The sequence below is a fragment of the Ranitomeya imitator genome, chromosome 6 (assembly GCF_032444005.1).
Source record: "Ranitomeya imitator isolate aRanImi1 chromosome 6, aRanImi1.pri, whole genome shotgun sequence".
NCBI lineage: Eukaryota > Metazoa > Chordata > Amphibia > Anura > Dendrobatidae > Ranitomeya > Ranitomeya imitator.
Window position 1 is genome coordinate 542786423 of NC_091287.1, and position 25703 is coordinate 542812125.

General features: G+C 43.9%; 1 protein-coding gene across 4 annotated transcripts in view; it reads left to right on the forward strand.

Annotated features, from left to right (window-relative positions):
- Positions 1 to 25703, forward strand: part of KHDRBS3 (KH RNA binding domain containing, signal transduction associated 3) — a 167053-nt gene that overhangs the window by 62159 nt on the left and 79191 nt on the right. For all 4 annotated transcript variants that reach the window (XR_011314138.1, XR_011314137.1, XM_069731949.1 and 1 more), the window contains 2 exons: positions 24596 to 24723; positions 25026 to 25142. Coding sequence is in view for 2 of the 4 variants with exons in the window: in XM_069731949.1 (XP_069588050.1) it covers positions 24596 to 24723; positions 25026 to 25142 (245 nt within the window). In the remaining 2 variants the exon portion in view is untranslated. The remainder of the gene's footprint in view (positions 1 to 24595; positions 24724 to 25025; positions 25143 to 25703) is intronic.

Here is a 25703-nt window from a genome sequence, read left to right on the forward strand (position 1 = left end):
ATCAACAATCTCATAGGCATATATGGCAGAGAATTTTGGGTCAGGAGACCCGCGGTCATTCTATGCATCATTGTCGTGACACATGGAGGCGTGAATTCAGCCTAAAGTGAAAATTAAAACCCATTTTATATGCAATACATAATGTGACTGTTGTATTGCAGAATATTCTACTCCTAGAAAATGACTGTTTCTTCTATACATTTGTCACCTCTAAGTTTACTGTAAATGGATATTATTTAAATTAAACTCTGTATGCTCCCATAAATATAACAGGTTAATTATTAAACCGCTTTAGTCCACATTCCTTAAAGCGGTTGATCAACACTGTTATATTAATGACATAACTTTAGGATATAATACATACCGTATATACTCGAGTATAAGCCAAGATTTTCAGCCCAAATTTTTAGGCTGAAAGTGCCCCTCTCGGCTTATACTCGAGTCAAGGTGGGTGGCAGGGTCGGCGGGTGAGGGGGTGAGGGCGCTGAGGCATACTTACCTAGTCCCAGCGATCCTGACGCTCACTCTGCCTGTCCCACGGTCTTCGGTGCTGCAGTTCTTCCCCTCTTCAGCGGTCACCGGCACCGCTCAATAGAGAAATGAATAGGCGGCTCCACCTCCCATAGGGGTGGAGCCGCCTATTCATTTCTCTAATCAGCGGTGCCGGTGACCGCTGATAGAGAAAGAGGCTGCGGCACCGAAGACCAGCTGTGACAGGCGGGGAGCGTCAGGATCGCTGGGACTAGGTAAGTATGTAATATTCACCTGTCCGCGTTCCAGCCGCCGGGCGCCGCTCCATCTTCCCGGCGCCTCCATCTTCCCGGCGTCTGCGCTCTGTCTGTTCAGGTCAGAGGGCGTGATGACGCATATAGTGTGCGCGGCGCCCTCTGCCTGATCAGTCAGTGCGGAGAGAGACGCCGGGACCGGACGCCGGAACGAGACGCCGGGAGCTGCAAGCAAGAGAGGTGAGTATGTGTTTTTTTTTTTTATTGCAGCAGCAGCGGCGGCACAGATTTATGTGGAGCATCTATGGGACAAAATGAACGGTGCAGAGCACTGTATGGGGCACAATGAACGGTGCAGAGCATTGTATATGGGGCACAGATATGGGGCAATAATGAACGGTGCCGAGCACTGTATGGGGCACAATGAACGGTGCAGAGCATTGTATATGGGGCACAGATATGGGGCAATAATGAACGGTGCCGAGCACAGTATGGGGCACAGCTATGGGACAAAATGAACGGTGCAGAGCACTATATGGGGCACAGCTATGGGACAAAATGAACGGTGCAGAGCACTATATGGGGCACAGCTATGGGACAAAATGAACGGTGCAGAGCACTATATAGGGCACAGCTATGGGGAAATAATGATCTATTTTTATTTTTGAAATTCACCGGTAGCTGCTGCATTTCCACCCTAGGCTTATACTCGAGTCAATAAGTTTTCCCAGTTTTTTGTGGCAAAATTAGGGGGGTCGGCTTATACTCGGGTCGGCTTATACTCGAGTATATACGGTAAACAAATTCATGAATCAAAATTAAATTTGTGTCAACTTTTTCCAACTGTCATTTTAGGGTATGTGTCAACGTTCAGGATTGCATCAGGATTTGCTCAGGATTTGACGCAGGTAAAATCTGCACCAAATCTGCACCTGAGGTCTCTGGCAGGTCACCTGCATTTTTGATGCGTTTTTTCTACGCGGATTTGTGTGTGTTTTTGTAAGCTAAATAAAGATATACAAAAAAAAAAAAGAATTGTGATGTCATTTCTTGTCCAACCTCTTCTTTTACTTATTCCATTGAAGAATAATGTTTACAAACACATATAGATGATAGATAATAGATATAGATAGATATAGCTATAGATAGATAGAGCTATAGATCTATCTATCTATCTATCTATCTTATCTATCTATTATCTATCTATCCTATCTATCTATCTATCTATCTATCGTATCTATTGATATGTCTGTCTGTCTATTATCTATTTTATATCTATTATCTATATATCTATTATCTATAGATAGATACATCTATAGATAGCTATATCGATAGATTGATAGATAGATAGAGACGATAGATAGGTAGATAGATAATAGATAGATCTATAGATATATAATCGATAGATAATTGTTGTGAATTCTGTGGCAGAGCTCCCTCCTGTGGTCACAAGTGGTACTTCGGCTGATTCTCTCTGTGAGCTTCCGTTGGTGGAGGAAAGTGGTACTGCGGCTTCTGAGTTTCCTTCCTCAGGTGATGTGGTGAAGTCGTTAGGTGCTGCTCTATTTAACTCCACCTTGTGCTGTGATCCTGGCCTCCAGACAATGTTCTAGTATTGGACCTGTTTCCTCCTGGATCGTTCCTGTGGCCTGCTGCTCTGCATAGCTAAGTTCCGCTTTGCTATTTTGTTTGCTGTTTTTTTCTGTCCAGCTTGTCTATTTGTTTTTTCCTGCTTGCTGGGAGCTCTGAGACGCAGAGGGTGTACCTCCGTGCCGTTAGTTCGGTATGGAGGGTCTTTTTGCCCCCTTTGCGTGGTTTTTGTAGGGTTTTGTGTTGACCGCAAAGTTATCTTTCCTATCCTCGCTCTGTTCAGAAAGTCGGGCCTCACTTTGCTAAATCTATTTCATCTCTACGTTTGTCTTTTCATCTTTACTCACAGTCATTATATGTGGGGGCTGCCTTTTCCTTTGGGGTATTTCTCTGAGGCAAGGTAGGCTTATTTTCTATCTTCAGGCTAGCTAGTTTCTCAGGCTGTGCCGAGTTGCATAGGGAGCGTTAGGCGCAATCCACGGCTGCCTTTAGTGTGTTGGAGAGGATTAGGGATTGCAGTCAGCAGAGTTTCCACGTCTCAGAGCTCGTTCTATGTTTTTGGATTATTGTCAGGTCACTTTATGCGCTCTGACCTCAATGTCCATTGTGGTACTGAATTACCTTATCACGACAGTACTGGAGGCCAAAAGTACTAATGATTCTCAATAGAGGGAAAAAAGAAGTTCTGAGACCATTTTTTTTTCTCTGCACTGTGTTTTGCCTTTTTTTTCCCCTAGACATTTGGGTGTTTCAGGACACAGGTGTAGCGATGGACATTAAGGGTCTGTGTTCATGTGTGGATCAGCTCACGGCAAGAGTGCAAAATATTCAGGACTTTGTGTTTCAGAATTCTATGTTAGAACCGAGAATTCCTATTCCTGATTTGTTTTTTGGAGATAGAACTAAATTTCTGAGTTTCAAAAATAATTGTAAACTATTTCTGGCTTTGAAACCTCGCTCCTCTGGTGACCCAGTTCAACAAGTTAGGATCATTATTTCTTTTTTACGTGGCGACCCTCAGGACTGGGCATTTTCTCTTGCGTCAGGAGATCCTGCATTAAGTAATATCGATGCGTTTTTCCTGGCGCTCGGATTGCTGTACGATGAACCTAATTCAGTGGATCAGGCAGAGAAAAATTTGCTGGCTCTGTGTCAGGGTCAGGATGAGATAGAGGTATATTGTCAGAAATTTAGAAAGTGGTCCGTACTCACTCAATGGAATGAAGGTGCGCTCGCAGCTATTTTCAGAAAAGGTCTCTCTGAAGCCCTTAAGGATGTCATGGTGGGATTTCCTATGCCTGCTGGTCTGAATGAGTCTATGTCTTTGCCATCCAGATCGGTCGACGCTTGCGTGAGCGTAAATCTGTGCACCATTTGGCGGTATTACCTGAGCTTAAATCTGAGCCTATGCAGTGCGATAGGACTTAGACCAGAGTTGAACGGAAAGAACACAGACGTCTGAATGGGCTGTGTTTCTACTGTGGTGATTCCACTCATGCTATCTCTGATTGTCCTAAGCGCACTAAGCGGTTCGCTAGGTCTGCCACCATTGGTACGGTACAGTCAAAATTTCTTCTGTCCGTTACCTTGATCTGCTCTTTGTCATCGTATTCTGTCATGGCATTTGTGGATTCAGGCGCTGCCCTGAATTTGATGGACTTGGAGTATGCTAGGCATTGTGGGTTTTTCTTGGAGCCCTTGCAGTGTCCTATTCCATTGAGAGGAATTGATGCTACGCCTTTGGCCAAGAATAAGCCTCAGTACTGGACCCAGCTGACCATGTGCATGGCTCCTGCACATCAGGAGGTTATTCGCTTTCTGGTGTTGCATAATCTGCATGATGTGGTCGTGTTGGGGTTGCCATGGCTACAAGTCCATAATCCAGTATTAGATTGGAAATCCATGTCTGTGTCCAGCTGGGGTTGTCAGGGGTTACATGGTGATGTCCCATTTCTGACTATTTCGTCATCCACCCGTTCTGAGGTTCCAGAGTTCTTTTCTGATTACCGGGATGTATTTGATGAGCCCAAGTCCGATACCCTATCTCCGCATAGGGATTGTGATTGTGCTATCGATTTGATTCCTGGTAGTAAATTCCCAAAAGGTCGACTGTTTAATTTATCTGTGCCTGAGCACGCCGCTATACGGAGTTATGTGAAGGAGTCCTTGGAGAAGGGGCATATTCGCCCGTCATCGTCGCCATTAGGAGCAGGGTTCTTTTTTGTGGCCAAGAAGGATGGTTCACTGAGACCTTGTATAGATTACCGCCTTCTAAATAAGATCACGGTTAAATTTCAGTACCCTTTGCCGTTGTTATCTGATTTGTTTGCTCGGAGGGGGCTAGTTGGTTCACCAAGATAGATCTTTGTGGTGCGTATAATCTTGTGCGTATTAAGCGAGGCGATGAATGGAAAACTGCATTTAATACGCCCGAGGGCCATTTTGAGTATCTAGTAATGCCATTCGGACTTGCCAATGCTCCATCAGTGTTTCAGTCCTTTATGCATGACATCTTCCGAGAGTACCTGGATAAATTCCTGATTGTGTACTTGGATGACATTTTGATCTTCTCGGATGATTGGGAGTCTCATGTGAAGCAGGTCAGAACGGTGTTTCAGGTCCTGCGTGCTAATTCTTTGTTTGTGAAGGGATCAAAGTGTCTCTTTGGTGTTCAGAAGGTTTCATTTTTGGGGTTCATCTTTTCCCCTTCTACTATCGAGATGGACCCTGTTAAGGTCCAAGCCATCCTTGATTGGACTCAGCCGACATCTCTGAAAAGTCTGCAAAAGTTCCTGGGCTTTGCTAATTTTTATCGTCGTTTCATCTGCAATTTTTCTAGTATTGCTAAACCATTGACCGATTTGACCAAGAAGGGTGCTGATGTGGTCAATTGGTCTTCTGCTGCTGTGGAAGCTTTTCAGGAGTTGAAGCGTCGTTTTTCTTCTGCCCCTGTGTTGTCAACCAGATGTTTCGCTTCCATTCCAGGTCGAAGTTGATGCTTCTGAGATTGGAGCAGGGGCTGTTTTGTCGCAGAGAAGTTCTGATTGCTCGGTGATGAAACCATGCGCCTTCTTTTCCAGGAAGTTTTCGCCTGCTGAGCGAAATTATGATGTTGGCAATCGAGAGTTGCTGGCCATGAAGTGGGCATTCGAGGAGTGGCGTCATTGGCTTGAAGGAGCTAAGCATCGCGTGGTGGTCTTGACTGATCATAAGAACTTGACTTATCTTGAGTCTGCCAAGCGGTTGAATCCTAGACAGGCTCGTTGGTCGCTGTTTTTTGCCCGTTTTGACTTTGTGATTTCGTACCTTCCGGGCTCTAAAAATGTGAAGGCGGATGCTCTGTCTAGGAGTTTTGTGCAAGACTCTCCGGGTTTATCTGAGCCGGTGGGTATCCTCAAAGAGGGAGTAATTGTGTCTGCCATCTCTCCTGATTTGCGGCAGGTGCTGCAAAAATTTCAGGCTAATAAACCTGATCGTTGCCCAGCGGAGAAACTGTTTGTCCCTGATAGGTGGACGAGTAAAGTTATCTCTGAGGTTCATTGTTCGGTGTTGGCTGGTCATCCTGGAATCTTTGGTACCAGAGAGTTAGTGGCTAGATCCTTTTGGTGGCCATCTCTGTTGCAGGATGTGCGTACTTTTGTGCAGTCCTGTGGGATTTTTGCTCGGGCTAAGCCCTGCTGTTCTCGTGCCAGTGGGTTGCTTTTGCCCTTGCCGATCCCGAAGAGGCCTTGGACACATATCTCTATGGATTTTATTTCAGATCTTCCCGTCTCTCAAAAGATGTCAGTCATTTGGGTGGTCTGTGATCGCTTCTCTAAGATGGTCCATTTGGTACCCTTGTCTAAATTACCTTCCTCCTCTGATTTGTGCCATTGTTCTTCCAGCATGTGGTTCGTTTACATGGCATTCCAGAGAATATCGTTTCTGACAGAGGTTCCCAGTTTGTTTCGAGGTTTTGGCGAGCCTTTTGTGGTAGGATGGGCATTGACTTGTCTTTTTCCTCATCTTTCCATCCTCAGACTAATGGCCAGACCGAACGAACCAATCAGACCTTGGAAACATATCTGAGATGCTTTGTTTCTGCTGATCAGGATGACTGGGTGTCCTTTTTGCCTTTGGCTGAGTTCGCCCTTAATAATCAGGCCAGCTCGGCTACCTTGGTTTCGCCGTTTTTCTGCAACTCTGGGTTCCATCCTCGTTTCACTTCAGGGCAGGTTGAGTCTTCGGACTGTCCTGATGTGGATACTGTGGTGGACAGGTTGCAGCAGATTTGGACTCATGTAGTGGACAATTTGACCTTGTCCCAGGAGAAGGCTCAACGTTTCGCTAATCGCAGACGCTGTGTGGGTCCCCGACTTCGTGTTGGGGATTTGGTTTGGTTATCTTCTCGTCATATTCCTATGAAGGTTTCCTCTCCTAAGTTTAAACCTCGTTTCATTGGTCCGTATAGGATTTCTGAGATTCTTAATCCTGTGTCTTTTCGTCTGACCCTTCCAGATTCTTTTTCCATGCATAACGTATTCCATAGGTCATTGTTGCGGAGATACGTGGCACCTATGGTTCCATCTGTTGATCCTCCTGCCCCGGTTTTGGTGGAGGGGGAGTTGGAGTATATTGTGGAGAAGATTTTGGATTCTCGTGTTTCAAGATGGAAACTCCAGTATCTGGTTAAGTGGAAGGGTTATGCTCAGGAAGATAATTCCTGGGTCTTTGCCTCTGATGTCCATGCTCCCGATCTTGTTCGTGCCTTTCATATGGCTCATCCTGGTCGTCCTGGGGGCTCTGTTCGGTGACCCCTCCTCAAGGGGGGGTACTGTTGTGAATTCTGTGGCAGAGCTCCCTCCTGTGGTCACAAGTGGTACTTCGGCTTATTCTCTCTGTGAGCTTCCGTTGGTGGAGGAAAGTGGTACTGCGGCTTCTGAGTTTCCTTCCTCAGGTGATGTGGTGAAGTCGTTAGGTGCTGCTCTATTTAACTCCACCTTGTGCTTTGATCCTGGCCTCCAGTCAATGTTCTAGTATTGGACCTGTTTCCTCCTGGATCGTTCCTGTGGCCTGCTGCTCTGCATAGCTAAGTTCCGCTTTGCTATTTTGTTTGCTGTTTTTTTCTGTCCAGCTTGTCTATTTGTTTTTTCCTGCTTGCTGGGAGCTCTGGGACGCAGAGGGTGTACCTCCGTGCCGTTAGTTCGGTACGGAGGGTCTTTTTGCCCCCTTTGCGTGGTTTTTGTAGGGTTTTGTGTTGACCGCAAAGTTATCTTTCCTATCCTCGCTCTGTTCAGAAAGTCGGGCCTCACTTTGCTAAATCTATTTCATCTCTACGTTTGTCTTTTCATCTTTACTCACAGTCATTATATGTGGGGGGCTACCTTTTCCTTTGGGGTATTTCTCTGAGGCAAGGTAGGCTTATTTTCTATCTTCAGGCTAGCTAGTTTCTCAGGCTGTGCCGAGTTGCATAGGGAGCGTTAGGCGCAATCCACGGCTGCCTTTAGTGTGTTGGAGAGGATTAGGGATTGCGGCCAGCAGAGTTTCCACGTCTCAGAGCTCGTTCTATGTTTTTGGATTATTGTCAGGTCACTGTATGTGCTCTGACCTCAATGTCCATTGTGGTACAGATTTACCTTATCATGACAGATAATAGATAGATATATCTATAGATAATTCCAAGCCCAATGTTTAGTAATAAACATAATAAAATGGTAATAAAGACTTAGGCCGGGATCACAAATGTGAGAAACTCAGACGAGTCTCGAATCTTAATACCCGATACTGCCACGGGCACTCGGGAGCGAAGCGTGCGGCTGCATGTATTTCTATGCAGCCACACGCTCCGCTCCCGAGTGCTGGCGGCAGTGTTGGGTATTGAGGTGAGAATTGTGCGGGTTTCTCGCAAGTGTGATCCTGGCCTTAAACGCAATATCTGTTTAATGTAAAAAAAAAAAATTGAAAAAAAATGTCGTGGGCTCCCGCGCAATTTTCTGCACCAGAGAGTGAAAGCCAGCGACTGGGGGTCCGATGTTTGTAGCCTGAGAAGGGGTTAATACCCATGGAGCTTCCCAGGCTATGAATATCAGCACTTGCGGATTACTGCAACATTTTTTCAAACTGAGTGTTTTTGGTTTTACTATTCTCTTTTGTGTCTTTATGAATATCAGCCCGCAGCTGTATATTTAGCCTTTTCTGGCTATTAAAATAGGGGTACCCCCCCAAAACAAATTACGTGGGGTCCCGTTATAATTTATAGCCAGAAAGGCTATGCAGACATCTGCGGGCTGATATTCATAGCCTTGGAAGGGACCATGGATATTCCCCCTGGCCATAAATACCAGCTCCTAGCCATCCCAGAAATGGCGCATCTGTAAGACGCTCCATTCCCGGCGCTTACCCTCTCTCTTCCTACTGCCCTGTAGCGGTGGCATATGTGGTAATAAGGGGTTAATGTCACCTTTGTAAGGTGACATTAAGCCGGCCGTGTAATGGAGAAGCATCAATAATATACCTACCATTATTAATCCTAAAGTTGGTAAAGGGTTAATAAAACACACACATGCAGAATAAAGTATTTTAATGAAATAAAACACCACACAGTTTTAATATCTTTATTGTACTGGTAATCCAAGTGAAGCACTCGATCATCTGGAAAAAAAATAAAAAATAAACCAGCAGTATGCTTCCCGTGTCTGACGTAGTCCTTAATAATGAATGTCCCACGACGAGTCCAGCTCTGCTACATCTGGATGCCTGACATTCAGACATAGCAGAGCTTGTAGGTGATCGCTGGAGATAACTCTCCAAGGATCATCTACACTGCAGAGTTCTCACAATCAGCTGATCAGCTGACCGTGAGAACCAGACTAGTGACCGCCCAGAGATTATCCCCCGGTCACATGCACGGCAGTTCTCGCGGTAAGCCAAGGTATCGCGAGAACTGCAGTAGACGCGGACTTCCGGCAGTGGGACAGGTCAGACCTTATTTAAATTAGGAGACATGCTTAGTAAGCTGCATTTACTCAGTATCTACTTATGTGACTAATCAATAGATGCGGTTTTACCGCATCTAATGATTATCTATGGGTAATTTATAGTGCAACGACGGAGCGTTGCCGCATTGTAAACAGACATGCTGCATTCTGAAAAGACGCACTGCATGTCCGTTTACGCGGGTCTGCCGCAGGCATCTTTTAATGCCTAGAGGAGATGGAATTTCAGGAAATCCCCTCCACTATGCTGTGCCATCTGGACCCTGCATGTTTGACGTTGCGGCTCTACGCAGAGTCAAACACGCAACATTTCCTGACTGTGGAAACACACCCTTGGGCCACTATCACATCGCATAGTATTGCACAGCCAATCAGGAGGGACTATTATAGCCCGTATAAAAGCAAAATAAGGGAATGCAGCAGCCATTTTGTTTTGAATCTGGATATTCAGATGTTGTGACAGCTCACAGCTGTAGGCTACATTTATATGGCAGAATGTTGGTCAGTATTTCACATCAGAATTTGTAAGGCAAAACCAGGAGGAAATGTATAATAGAAACACGTCACCCCGTCCTCATTTTTCACCTATTTCTGGTTTTGGCTTACAAATACTGATATAAAACACTGACCGCAAATATTGAGTGTGTGAATGCAGCATCAGCCATAGAGATGGATAAAAAGGCCTTAAACACTGAACAAACCGTACAGGTAGTGTGTAACAGCACAGCAGTGATGAAGATTAGTGTGTGAGGCTCAGTCTGTTGTTTGCCACCGGTAACAATCTATTTACTCTTAGCCTAATATGTTGAGGTCACACAACAAATGCTGTGTTTGCTTTGAAGGTTTTGAAAGAGGACATTATTGACTAATGTAGAGGAATAATATGAAGCACTAACACTTATTGGCTATTGACCCTACTTCAGTCAATAGTTAGCCTCCTGTACATTTCCCAAGCTGTAGTGTCATGTAATTGGTAGAAAAAAAAGGGATGCAATGGGCAAAAAAGTCAATGTTCCCTGACGTTATTTGACATGAATTGAATGTTCATTATTATTTAGATGATTCGAAAAAAATCTCAAATACTCCGCCGTTACAGTCTCCTCATCAGGTTCTTAATTTCCTCTTCTTTCCTTCTGCACCTCATGCATCTTCCTCTTTCATAGAATCATAGAATGTTAGAGTTGGAATGGACCTCCAGAGTCACCGTTTCCAATCCCCTGCTCAATGCAGGATTCACTAACCCATCTCAGACACTAACCCATGTAAGGAGAACTCACCACCTCTCGTGGCAGCCTGTTCCACTCATTGATCACCCTTATCTAATCTGTATTTTCTTCATTTCAGTTTCATTCCATTTCTTCTCATCTCCAAAGGTTCTTTGTGCATTTTTACTTTGCGTTGAGTCCTCAGGCGCTGAGCAGACTTACAGTGGGTATGGAAAGTTTTCAGACCCATTTACATTTTTTACTCTATGTTTCATTGCAGCCATTTGGTAAATTCAAAAAAGTTCATTTTTTTCTCATTAATGTTCACTCTGCAACCCATCTTGACTGGCTAAAAACAGAAATGTAGTAATTTATGCAAATTTATTAAAAAAAAAACTGAAATCTCACATGGTCATAAGTATTCAGCCCCTTTGCTCAGTATTGATTAGAAGCAGCTTTTGAGCTAGTGCAGCCATGAGTCTTCTTGGCAATGAGGCAACAAGTTTTTCACACCTGGATTTGGGGATCCTCAGCCATTCTTCCTTGCAGATCCTCTCCAGTTCCGTCAGGTTGGATGGTGAACGTTGGTGGACGCCATTTTCAGGTCTCTCCAGAGATGCTCAATTGTGTTTAGGTCAGGGCTCTGGCTGGGCCAGTCAAGAATGGTCACAGAGTTGTTCTGAAGCCACTGCTTTGTTATTTTAGGTGTGTGCTTAGGGTCATTGTCTTGTTGGAAGGTGAACCTTCGGCCAAGTCTGCGGTCCAGAGCACTCTGGAAGAGGTTTTCATCCAGGATATCTCTGTACTTGCCGGCATTCATGTTTCCTTCAATGGCAACCTGTCATCCTGCCTCTGCAGCTGAAAAACACCCCCATAGCTTGATGCTGCTACCACCATGTTTCACTGTTGGGATTGTATTGGGCTGGTGATGAGCAGTGCCTGGTTTTCTCCACACATACTGCTTAGATATATCACCAAAAAGGTCTACCTTCCTCTTATCAGACCAGAGAATCTTATTTATCATAGTCTGGGAGTCCTTTATGTGTTTTTTAGCAAACTCTCTGTGGGCTTTCATATGTCTTGCACTAAGGAGAGGCTTCCGTCTGGCCACTCTGCCATGAAAGCCCGACTGGTGGAGGGCTGCAGTGATAGTTGACTTTGTGGAACTTTCTCCCATCTCCCTAGTACATATCTGGAGCTCAGCCACAGTGATCTTGGTATTTTTCTTTAACGTTCTCACCAAGGCTCTTCTCCCATGATTGCTCAGTTTGGCTGGACGGCCAGGTCTAGGAAGACTTCTGGTGGTAGCAAACTTCTTCCATTTAAGGAATATGCAGGCCACTGTGCTCTTAAGAACCTTGAGTACTGCAGAAATTCTGTTGTAACCTTGGCCAGATCTGTGCCTTGCCACAATTCTGTCTCTGAGCTTCTTGGCCAGTTCCTTTGACCTCATGATTCTCATTTGGTCTGCCATGCACTCTGAGCTTTGAGGTCTTATGTAGACAGGTGTGCGCCTTCCCAAATCAAGTCCTATCAGTTGAATTAAACACAGCTGGACTCCAATGAAGAGTAGAACCATCTCAAGGAGGATCACAAGGAAATGGACAGCATGTGACTTAAATAAGTGTCTGAGCAAATGGTCTGAATACTTGTGACCATGAGATATTTCAGTTTTACTTTTTTATTAAATTTGCAAAAATGTCTACATTTCTGTTTCAGTAAACGTGGCGTGCAGAGTGTACATTAATGTGAAAAAATGAACTTTTTTGAATTTACCAAATGGCTGCAATGAAACAAAGTGAAAAATTTAAAGGGGTCTGAATACTTTCTGTACCCATTGTATGTCACAAGAATAATGCCTGATGTCTCATGAATCATGTTATCAAATGACTCTTGGGCTTCTGGAAGCCCCTGGTGCAGAGTGAAATTGCACAAAGAAGGGAGCGTTAGGCGCAATCCACGGCTGCCTTTAGTGTGTTGGAGAGGATTAGGGATTGCGGCCAGCAGAGTTTCCACGTCTCAGAGCTCGTTCTATGTTTTTGGATTATTGTCAGGTCACTGTATGTGCTCTGACCTCAATGTCCATTGTGGTACAGATTTACCTTATCATGACAGATAATAGATAGATATATCTATAGATAATTCCAAGCCCAATGTTTAGTAATAAACATAATAAAATGGTAATAAAGACTTAGGCCGGGATCACAAATGTGAGAAACTCAGACGAGTCTCGAATCTTAATACCCGATACTGCCACGGGCACTCGGGAGCGAAGCGTGCGGCTGCATGTATTTCTATGCAGCCACACGCTCCGCTCCCGAGTGCTGGCGGCAGTGTTGGGTATTGAGGTGAGAATTGTGCGGGTTTCTCGCAAGTGTGATCCTGGCCTTAAACGCAATATCTGTTTAATGTAAAAAAAAAAAATTGAAAAAAAATGTCGTGGGCTCCCGCGCAATTTTCTGCACCAGAGAGTGAAAGCCAGCGACTGGGGGTCCGATGTTTGTAGCCTGAGAAGGGGTTAATACCCATGGAGCTTCCCAGGCTATGAATATCAGCACTTGCGGATTACTGCAACATTTTTTCAAACTGAGTGTTTTTGGTTTTACTATTCTCTTTTGTGTCTTTATGAATATCAGCCCGCAGCTGTATATTTAGCCTTTTCTGGCTATTAAAATAGGGGTACCCCCCCAAAACAAATTACGTGGGGTCCCGTTATAATTTATAGCCAGAAAGGCTATGCAGACATCTGCGGGCTGATATTCATAGCCTTGGAAGGGACCATGGATATTCCCCCTGGCCATAAATATCAGCTCCTAGCCATCCCAGAAATGGCGCATCTGTAAGACGCTCCATTCCCGGCGCTTACCCTCTCTCTTCCTACTGCCCTGTAGCGGTGGCATATGTGGTAATAAGGGGTTAATGTCACCTTTGTAAGGTGACATTAAGCCGGCCTTGTAATGGAGAAGCATCAATAATATACCTACCATTATTAATCCTAAAGTTGGTAAAGGGTTAATAAAACACACACATGCAGAATAAAGTATTTTAATGAAATAAAACACCACACAGTTTTAATATCTTTATTGTACTGGTAATCCAAGTGAAGCACTCGATCATCTGGAAAAAAAATAAAAAATAAACCAGCAGTATGCTTCCCGTGTCTGACGTAGTCCTTAATAATGAATGTCCCACGACGAGTCCAGCTCTGCTACATCTGGATGCCTGACATTCAGACATAGCAGAGCTTGTAGGTGATCGCTGGAGATAACTCTCCAAGGATCATCTACACTGCAGAGTTCTCACAATCAGCTGATCAGCTGACCGTGAGAACCAGACTAGTGACCGCCCAGAGATTATCCCCCGGTCACATGCACGGCAGTTCTCGCGGTAAGCCAAGGTATCGCGAGAACTGCAGTAGACGCGGACTTCCGGCAGTGGGACAGGTCAGACCTTATTTAAATTAGGAGACATGCTTAGTAAGCTGCATTTACTCAGTTTCTACTTATGTGACTAATCAATAGATGCGGTGTTACCGCATCTAATGATTATCTATGGGTAATTTATAGTGCAACGACGGAGCGTTGCCGCATTGTAAACAGACATGCTGCATTCTGAAAAGACGCACTGCATGTCCGTTTACGCGGGTCTGCCGCAGGCATCTTTTAATGCCTAGAGGAGATGGGATTTCAGGAAATCCCCTCCACTATGCTGTGCCATCTGGACCCTGCATGTTTGACGTTGCGGCTCTACGCAGAGTCAAACACGCAACATTTCCTGACTGTGGAAACACACCCTTGGGCCACTATCACATCGCATAGTATTGCACAGCCAATCAGGAGGGACTATTATAGCCCGTATAAAAGCAAAATAAGGGAATGCAGCAGCCATTTTGTTTTGAATCTGGATATTCAGATGTTGTGACAGCTCACAGCTGTAGGCTACATTAATTGTTATAGCTGGCAATCAGGCAACACAGCGTGCAGTAATCAGCGCACATACAGAGATCTGGCAATAACCAAAAACAATAGGACGAGCTCTGAGACGTGGAATCTCTGTAGACTGCAGTACCTGATCTATCCTCACACAACTATAAGCAGCAGTGGATTGCGCCTATCACTACCTATGCAACTCGGCACTGCCTGAGGAGCTGACTAGCCTGAAGATAGAAATACAAGCCTGACTTACCTCAGAGAAATACCCCAAAGGAATAGGCAGCCCCCCACATATAATGACTGTTAGCAAGATGAAAAGACAAACGTAGGAATGAAATAGATTCAGCAAAGTGAGGCCCGATATTCTAGACAGAGCGAGGATAGCAAAGAGAACTATGCAGTCTACAAAAAACCCTAAAACGAAAACCACGCAAAGGGGCAAAAAGACCCACCGTGCCGAACTAACCGCACGGCGGTGCACCCCTTTGCTTCTCAGAGCTTCCAGCAAAAGTTAATAGCAAGCTGGACAGAAAAAACAGAAATCAAACTAGAAGCACTTATCTAGCAGAGCAGCAGGCCCAAGGAAAGATGCAGTAGCTCAGATCCAACACTGGAACATTGACAAGGAGCAAGGAAGACAGACTCAGGTGGAGCTAAATAGCAAGGCAGCCAACGAGCTCACCAAAACACCTGAGGGAGGAAGCCCAGAGACTGCAATACCACTTGTGACCACAGAAGTGAACTCAGCCACAGAATTCACAACAGTACCCCCCCCTTGAGGAGGGGTCACCGAACCCTCACCAGAACCCCCAGGCCGACCAGGATGAGCCACATGAAAGGCACGAACAAGATCTGGGGCATGGACATCAGAGGCAAAAACCCAGGAATTATCTTCCTGAGCATAACCCTTCCATTTGACCAGATACTGGAGTTTCCGTCTAGAGACACGAGAATCCAAAATCTTCTCCACAATATACTCCAATTCCCCCTCCACCAAAACAGGGGCAGGAGGCTCCACAGAAGGAACCATAGGTGCCACGTATCTCCTCAACAACGACCTATGGAATACATTATGTATGGAAAAGGAGTCTGGGAGGGTCAGACGAAAAGACACCGGATTGAGAATCTCAGAAATCCTATACGGACCAATAAAACGAGGTTTAAATTTAGGAGAGGAAACCTTCATAGGAATATGACGAGAAGATAACCAAACCAGATCCCCAACACGAAGTCGGGGTCCCACACGGCGTCTGCGATTAGCGAAAAGCTGAGCCTTCTCCTGGGACAAGGTCAAATTGTCCACTACCTGAGTCCAGATCTGCTGCAACCTGTCCACCACAGAATCCACACCAGGACAGTCCGAAGACTCAACCTGTCCTGAAGAGAAACGAGGATGGAACCCAGAATTGCAGAAAAATGGAGAGACCAAGGTAGCCGAGCTGGCCCGATTATTAAGGGCGAACTCAGCCAACGGCAAAAATGACACCCAATCATCCTGGTCAGCGGAAACAAAACATCTCAGATATGTTTCCAAGGTCTGATTGGTTCGTTCGGTCTGGCCATTAGTCTGAGGATGGAAAGCCGAGGAAAAAGACAAGTCAATGCCCATCCTACCACAAAAGGCTCGCCAAAACCTCGAAACAAACTGGGAACCTCTGTCAGAAACAATATTCTCAGGAATGCCATGCAACCGAACCACATGCTGAAAGAACAAAGGTACCAAATCAGAGGAGGAAGGCAATTTAACCAAGGGCACCAGATGGACCATTTTAGAAAAGCGATCACAGACCACCCAAATGACCGACATTTTTTGAGAAACGGGAAGGTCAGAAATGAAATCCATCGAAATATGTGTCCAAGGCCTCTTCGGGACCGGCAAGGGCAAAAGCAACCCACTGGCACGTGAACAGCAGGGCTTAGCCCTAGCACAAATTCCACATGACTGCACAAAAGCACGCACATCCCGTGACAGAGATGGCCACCAGAAGGATCTAGCAACCAACTCCCTGGTACCAAAGATTCCTGGATGACCGGCCAGCACCGAACAATGAAGTTCAGAGATAACTTTACTAGTCCACCTATCAGGGACGAACAGTTTCTCGGCCGGATAGCGATCAGGTTTATTAGCCTGAAATTTCTGCAACACTCTCCGCAAATCAGGGGAGATGGCAGACACAATGACTCCTTCCTTGAGGATACTCGCCGGCTCAGATAACCCCGGAGAGTCGGGCACAAAACTCCTAGACAGAGCATCCGCCTTCACATTTTTAGAGCCCGGAAGGTATGAAATCACAAAATCAAAACGAGCAAAAAATAACGACCAACGGGCCTGTCTAGGATTCAAGCGCTTGGCAGACTCAAGATAAGTAAGGTTCTTATGATCAGTCAATACCACCACGCGATGCTTAGCACCCTCAAGCCAATGACGCCACTCCTCGAATGCCCACTTCATGGCCAGCAACTCTCGGTTGCCCACATCATAATTACGCTCAGCAGCAGAAAATTTCCTGGAAAAGAAAGCACATGGTTTGAACACTGAGCAACCAGAACCTCTCTGTGACAAAACCGCCCCTGCACCAATCTCAGAAGCATCAACCTCGACCTGGAACGGAAGAGAAACATCAGGTTGACACAACACAGGGGCACAGCAAAAACGACGCTTCAACTCCTGAAAAGCTTCCATGGCAGCAGAAGACCAATTAACCAAATCAGCACCCTTCTTGGTCAAATCGGTCAATGGTCTGGCAATGCTAGAAAAATTACAGATGAAGCGACGATAAAAATTAGCAAAGCCCAGGAATTTCTGCAGACTTTTTAGAGATGTCGGCTGAGTCCAATCCTGGATGGCCTGAACCTTAACCGGATCCATCTCGATAGTAGAAGGGGAAAAGATGAACCCCCAAAATGAAACTTTCTGCACACCGAAGAGACACTTTGATCCCTTCACGAACAAGGAATTAGCACGCAGTACCTGGAAAACCATTCTGACTTGCTTCACATGAGACTCCCAATCATCTGAAAAGATCAAAATGTCATCCAAGTAAACAATCAAGAATTTATCCAGATACTCACGGAAAATGTCATGCATAAAAGACTGAAAAACAGATGGAGCATTGGCAAGTCCGAACGGCATCACCAGATACTCAAAATGACCCTCGGGCGTATTAAATGCCGTTTTCCATTCATCTCCCTGCCTAATTCTCACCAGATTATACGCACCACGAAGATCAATCTTAGTAAACCAACTAGCCCCCTTAATCCGAGCAAACAAGTCAGAAATCAATGGCAAGGGATACTGAAACTTAACAGTGATCTTATTAAGAAGGCGGTAATCAATACACGGTCTTAGCGAACCATCCTTCTTGGCTACAAAAAAGAACCCTGCTCCCAATGGTGACGACGATGGGCGAATATGTCCCTTCTCCAGGGACTCCTTCACATAACTGCGCATAGCGGTGTGTTGAGGTACGGACAAATTAAATAAACGACCCTTAGGGAATTTACTACCAGGAATCAAATCGATAGCACAATCACAATTCCTATGCGGAGGTAGGGCATCAGACTTGGACTCTTCAAATACATCCTGAAAGTCAGACAAGAACTCTGGGATGTCAGAAGGAATGGATGACGAAATAGACAAAAATGGAACATCACCATGTACTCCCTGACAACCCCAGCTGGTTACCGACATAGAGTTCCAATCCAATACTGGATTATGGGTTTGTAGCCATGGCAACCCCAACACGACCACATCATGCAAATTATGCAGTACCAGAAAGCGAATAACTTCCTGATGTGCAGGAGCCATGCACATGGTCAGCTGGGCCCAGTACTGAGGCTTATTCTTGGCCAAAGGTGTAGCATCAATTCCTCTCAACGGAATAGGACACCGCAAAGGCTCCAAGAAAAATCCACAACGTTTAGCATAATCCAAATCCATCAGATTCAGGGCAGCGCCTGAATCCACAAACGCCATGACAGAATACGATGACAAATAGCACATTAAGGTAATGGACAAAAGGAATTTGGACTGTACAGTACCAATAACGGCAGAGCTATCGAACCGCCTAGTGCGTTTAGGACAATTAGAAATAGCATGAGTAGAATCACCACAATAGAAACACAGTCTGTTCAGACGTCTGTGTTCTTGCCGTTCTACTTTAGTCATAGTCCTGTCGCACTGCATAGGCTCAGGTTTACTCTCAGACAATACCGCCAGATGGTGCACAGATTTACGCTCGCGCAAGCGACGACCGATCTGAATGGCCAAGGACATAGACTCATTCAAACCAGCAGGCATAGGAAATCCCACCATTACATCCTTAAGAGCTTCAGAGAGACCCTTTCTGAACAAAGCCGCTAGTGCAGATTCATTCCACAGAGTGAGTACTGACCACTTCCTAAATTTCTGACAATATACTTCTACATCATCCTGACCCTGGCATAAAGCCAGCAGATTTTTCTCAGCCTGATCCACTGAATTAGGCTCATCGTAAAGCAATCCCAGCGCCTGGAAAAATGCATCAACATTACTCAATGCAGAATCTCCTGGTGCAAGAGAAAACGCCCAGTCCTGTGGGTCGCCGCGCAAAAAAGAAATAATAATCAAAACCTGTTGAATAGGATTACCAGAAGAATGAGGTTTCAAGGCCAAAAATAGCTTACAATTATTTCTGAAGCTCAGGAACTTAGTTCTGTCACCAAAAAACAAATCAGGAATCCGAATTCTTGGTTCTAGCATCGATTTCTGATCAATAGTATCTTGAATCTTTTGTACATTTACAACGAGATTATCCATTGAGGAGCACAGAGCCTGAATATCCATGTCCACAGCTGTGTCCTGAAGCACTCTAATGTCTAGGGGAAAAAAAAGACTGAAGACAGAGCTAAGAAAAAAAAATGATGTCAGGATTTCTTTTTTCCCTCTATTGGGAATCATTGGTGTGGCTCCTTGTACTGTTATAGCTGGCAATCAGGCAACACAGCGTGCAGTAATCAGCGCACATACAGAGATCTGGCAATAACCAAAAACAATAGGACGAGCTCTGAGACGTGGAATCTCTGTAGACTGCAGTACCTGATCTATCCTCACACAACTATAAGCAGCAGTGGATTGCGCCTATCACTACCTATGCAACTCGGCACTGCCTGAGGAGCTGACTAGCCTGAAGATAGAAATACAAGCCTGACTTACCTCAGAGAAATACCCCAAAGGAATAGGCAGCCCCCCACATATAATGACTGTTAGCAAGATGAAAAGACAAACGTAGGAATGAAATAGATTCAGCAAAGTGAGGCCCGATATTCTAGACAGAGCGAGGATAGCAAAGAGAACTATGCAGTCTACAAAAAACCCTAAAACGAAAACCACGCAAAGGGGCAAAAAGACCCACCGTGCCGAACTAACCGCACGGCGGTGCACCCCTTTGCTTCTCAGAGCTTCCAGCAAAAGTTAATAGCAAGCTGGACAGAAAAAACAGAAATCAAACTAGAAGCACTTATCTAGCAGAGCAGCAGGCCCAAGGAAAGATGCAGTAGCTCAGATCCAACACTGGAACATTGACAAGGAGCAAGGAAGACAGACTCAGGTGGAGCTAAATAGCAAGGCAGCCAACGAGCTCACCAAAACACCTGAGGGAGGAAGCCCAGAGACTGCAATACCACTTGTGACCACAGAAGTGAACTCAGCCACAGAATTCACAACAATTTATATGGCAGAATGTTGGTCAGTATTTCACATCAGAATTTGTAAGGCAAAACCAGGAGGAAATGTATAAAAGAAACACGTCACCCCGTCCTCATTTTTCACCTATTTCTGGTTTTGGCTTACAAATACTGATATAAAACACTGACCGCAAATATTGAGTGTGTGAATGCAGCATCAGCCATAGAGATGGATAAAAAGGCCTTAAACACTGAACAAACCGTACAGGTAGTGTGTAACAGCACAGCAGTGATGAAGATTAGTGTGTGAGGCTCAGTCTGTTGTTTGCCACCGGTAACAATCTATTTACTCTTAGCCTAATATGTTGAGGTCACACAACAAATGCTGTGTTTGCTTTGAAGGTTTTGAAAGAGGACATTATTGACTAATGTAGAGGAATAATATGAAGCACTAACACTTATTGGCTATTGACCCTACTTCAGTCAATAGTTAGCCTCCTGTACATTTCCCAAGCTGTAGTGTCATGTAATTGGTAGAAAAAAAAGGGATGCAATGGGCAAAAAAGTCAATGTTCCCTGACGTTATTTGACATGAATTGAATGTTCATTATTATTTAGATGATTCGAAAAAAATCTCAAATACTCCGCCGTTACAGTCTCCTCATCAGGTTCTTAATTTCCTCTTCTTTCCTTCTGCACCTCATGCATCTTCCTCTTTCATAGAATCATAGAATGTTAGAGTTGGAAGGGACCTCCAGAGTCACCGTTTCCAATCCCCTGCTCAATGCAGGATTCACTAACCCATCTCAGACACTAACCCATGTAAGGAGAACTCACCACCTCTCGTGGCAGCCTGTTCCACTCATTGATCACCCTTATCTAATCTGTATTTTCTTCATTTCAGTTTCATTCCATTTCTTCTCATCTCCAAAGGTTCTTTGTGCATTTTTACTTTGCGTTGAGTCCTCAGGCGCTGAGCAGACTTACAGTGGGTATGGAAAGTTTTCAGACCCATTTACATTTTTTACTCTATGTTTCATTGCAGCCATTTGGTAAATTCAAAAAAGTTCATTTTTTTCTCATTAATGTTCACTCTGCACCCCATCTTGACTGGCTAAAAACAGAAATGTAGTAATTTATGCAAATTTATTAAAAAAAAACTGAAATCTCACATGGTCATAAGTCTTCAGCCCCTTTGCTCAGTATTGAGTAGAAGCCCCTTTTGAGCTAGTACAGCCATGAGTCTTCTTGGCAATGAGGCAACAAGTTTTTCACACCTGGATTTGGGGATCCTCTGCCATTCTTCCTTGCAGATCCTCTCCAGTTCCGTCAGGTTGGATGGTGAACGTTGGTGGACGCCATTTTCAGGTCTCTCCAGAGATGCTCAATTGTGTTTAGGTCAGGGCTCTGGCTGGGCCAGTCAAGAATGGTCACAGAGTTGTTCTGAAGCCACTGCTTTGTTATTTTAGCTGTGTGCTTAGGGTCATTGTCTTGTTGGAAGGTGAACCTTCGGCCAAGTCTGCGGTCCAGAGCACTGTGGAAGAGGTTTTCATCCAGGATATCTCTGTACTTGCCGGCATTCATGTTTCCTTCAATGGCAACCTGTCATCCTGCCTCTGCAGCTGAAAAACACCCCCATAGCTTGATGCTGCTACCACCATGTTTCACTGTTGGGATTGTATTGGGCTGGTGATGAGCAGTGCCTGGTTTTCTCCACACATACTGCTTAGATATATCACCAAAAAGGTCTACCTTCCTCTTATCAGACCAGAGAATCTTATTTATCATAGTCTGGGAGTCCTTTATGTGTTTTTTAGCAAACTCTCTGTGGGCTTTCATATGTCTTGCACTAAGGAGAGGCTTCCGTCTGGCCACTCTGCCATGAAAGCCCGACTGGTGGAGGCTGCAGTGATAGTTGACTTTGTGGAACTTTCTCCCATCTCCCTAGTACATCTCTGGAGCTCAGCCACAGTGATCTTGGTATTTTTCTTTAACGTTCTCACCAAGGCTCTTCTCCCATGATTGCTCAGTTTGGCTGGACGGCCAGGTCTAGGAAGACTTCTGGTGGTAGCAAACTTCTTCCATTTAAGGAATATGCAGGCCACTGTGCTCTTAAGAACCTTGAGTACTGCAGAAATTCTGTTGTAACCTTGGCCAGATCTGTGCCTTGCCACAATTCTGTCTCTGAGCTTCTTGGCCAGTTCCTTTGACCTCATGATTCTCATTTGGTCTGCCATGCACTCTGAGCTTTGAGGTCTTATGTAGACAGGTGTGCGCCTTTCCAAATCAAGTCCTATCAGTTGAATTAAACACAGCTGGACTCCAATGAAGAGTAGAAACATCTCAAGGAGGATCACAAGGAAATGGAAAGCATGTGACTTAAATAAGTGTCTGAGCAAATGGTCTGAATACTTGTGACCATGTGATATTTCAGTTTTACTTTTTTATTAAATTTGCAAAAATGTCTACATTTCTGTTTCAGTAAACGTGGCGTGCAGAGTGCACATTAATGTGAAAAAATGAACTTTTTTGAATTTACCAAATGGCTGCAATGAAACAAAGTGAAAAATTTAAAGGGGTCTGAATACTTTCTGTACCCATTGTATGTCACAAGAATAATGCCTGATGTCTCATGAATCATGTTATCAAATGACTCTTGGGCTTCTGGAAGCCCCTGGTGCAGAGTGAAATTGCACAAAGAAGATGTTGCATGAGGTGCAGAATGAAAGAAAAGGAAATAGAGAGCTGTACAAGAAAAATCTGTATTTTTGGGGGGAAGATTTTTGGCAAATTCAATTTACCTCTAACATATTTTTTCACCTCCAGCCGTAAGGAAACTTCTTGCAAATTTGTGGACAACTGTGAAAAACACGTAGACCCCTATTCATCAATGCGTTTGCTTCTGTTCTTTTTTCTAGTTTTGTGTTTTTTCTCCTTTCTTTTTCTTTTTTTTATTTACATCCAGTTCATTGTTTGTGCCTTTTTTAAGACTATTTTATATGTGTTTTCCTGTTTTTGATTTATTCTTTCCACTTTGTTGTCAGAGTTTAGAGTCGGCTGGTTCTTTATTTATGGTTGCAAAATTTGGCACAACTCCAGTCCAATACTTGAGTGATTGTATGCAAGTCAAGCAAAAAGTCTCATGTTTTGCAACATAACATTTTGAATAGATGTGACTTTTTACTCAAAAAGTCTCAGAAATGGTTAACGGTAGGAAAGGAGCCAATATTTTGCTTAGTGCAGAATTAATAAAAAAGTGACTTAACAAAAAAATGAATCTGGGACATAGAGTATATGAAATCCTACAGAAAAACGCACGCCGCATATGCATTCTTTCACTCTACTAATCTTATCAGGACCTGCCAGTTCTCGTGACTTTGTCCCCTGTTTTAGGAAATTATTTTATTCCCCATAAAATAGCAAGTTTGGAGCATGTATTGAAAGAATTGGTGCTGCTTGTACTGTTGCTCTGTAAATGAGTGAATATATTCCGAACTGCTCCTTACTATTTTAACTAGGTGTCTCTATACCATCTAATCAGTAGCGACATTCTCATAGAGATCAAGCATGTGCCAATGATATTGTGATGTGCTGACATGACACATGCACTGGTCATTCACATTATATGTATACAAATGGTGGTTCCATGCATGCTCCACAAGTTTTGTTTCACATGGGACTAGCAGAAAACATTAAAACATTAGGGTCTCTTATATACAGACCAGCTCAGAAAAATTTAATTGGATAAATGCTAAAAAATCCCTGAGTTTTCCTGATGGTGCAGTTTTTTCCTTTTTTTCGTTTTGTCACTATATTGCAGAGATATTCATATTTGTTGAATTTCAGAACGCAATATGTAAAATCTCTGCTTTGTAGACCATGTTCTTCAGAGTTTTCTCTGGGGGCGTGTTCTTTCACCCCTCCCTCTCTGATGCTGCCAATCACAGCTCAGCAGCTTTGAAACTGCTGGATTAGCTGCTAAGCTGTGATTGGCAGCATGTTGAAGGGAGTGGTGAAAGCACACGCCCCTAGAGAAGACTCTGAAGAACTGCAAGGCTGATATTTCACAAAATGCTCTCCAGAAGAAATACATGTGAATATCTTTTGCAATGGAGTGAAAAATCACAAAACAGAAAAGAGTGGCAGAATCAGTGGAGATCAGGAATTATATTTACAAGGTCTTTGATAAAAAAAATTTTTAGTTCCTTTTTAAAACGAAGTTCTGCCTTATGTGTTTCTTATTCACCTGGTGGTGCAACAAAACATTGATTATGGCCACGCAAATATGTCAGCCACTGGCCACAGCCATGCATGCTATATATACTTATGTCATGTCTGCATCCAGTGAGATCATGTTGTCCATGTGGTGAACAATTGGGTTTACACCACCATTAACCGTGAAAAAAAAATTGTAACACTTTGATATGTTTTACATAAATATTATTAACGACTATTGTGTCTAAAACTTTAGCAAAACTGAAAAGAACTTTTCCCTTTATTGGCAGAAATTGAAAAGATTCAGAAGGGAGAGGAGAATATGGACAGCACTGAAGATCAATACATCGATGTAGTGATCAATAAGAACATGAAGCTGGCACAGAAAGTCCTTATCCCTATCAAACAGTTCCCTAAAGTAAGTCTTATTTCTCATCCTATCAATGTTCTTAGAATGGATTTCTGCCATAGGGTTGATTGCAAGCATTTCTGACCTTGTGTTCCCGTGAGAGACACCACTGCATTTTCCAAAAACAAAGCAAAATATTTATGTACGTTAAGAGTAAATGCAAATCAATAATACCATATATTTGAGAAGAATATTAGAATTTCATTTTTTTTCACCTTTTTTTCTATTTTTCTTAGTTCTCCTTCCAGGACTCGCATAGGAAAAATGATATGAATACAATAATTTTTTTTCTTCACTTTTCTTATTAATAGTTTAACTTTGTTGGAAAACTTCTGGGACCACGAGGAAATTCTTTGAAAAGGTTACAGGAAGATACGCTAACCAAAATGTCCATACTGGGGAAAGGATCCATGAGGGATAAAGCAAAGGTAATGCCAGGAAGATTCCCCAAAATATATATTATCGTGATTTGTTTTTTTTTGGGGGGGTAGCAAAATTTTATGGTTAAAGACATTCTACAAACGTTAAAGTTATTATCTATACGTAGGATAGGTGATAAGTTACTGATAATTTACTAATTCCAAGAACAAGTCTAGATTGTGCACCACCACTTCATGACTAGACAAGTACGGCATACAATAGTCCCATTGACAATGGATGGAGCAGTGGTTGAGAAAATATGGGGCATAACTGATGATATTAAAACTTTTAGTATAGTTCATGTGCAGACATGTATTTAATTGGATAGTGGTGGGGCATGTACTTGGCCTGATGCAAGGAAACAAGCCATACTGCCTTAGCTAAAGTATGTAAATGAAGAAAAATAAGGGCAAGCTGAATCTATCCACCAGATGAAGGAAAGCCTAGACTCAACTCTGGTATGAGCCCATATTATAAACTTACTGTTAGATGTCGAGTTCCCGCCACTACACAGGGGGAATCTTGAGCCACCTCAGCTGCGGTCTCCCATTCTTCTTCAGCCGCAGTGG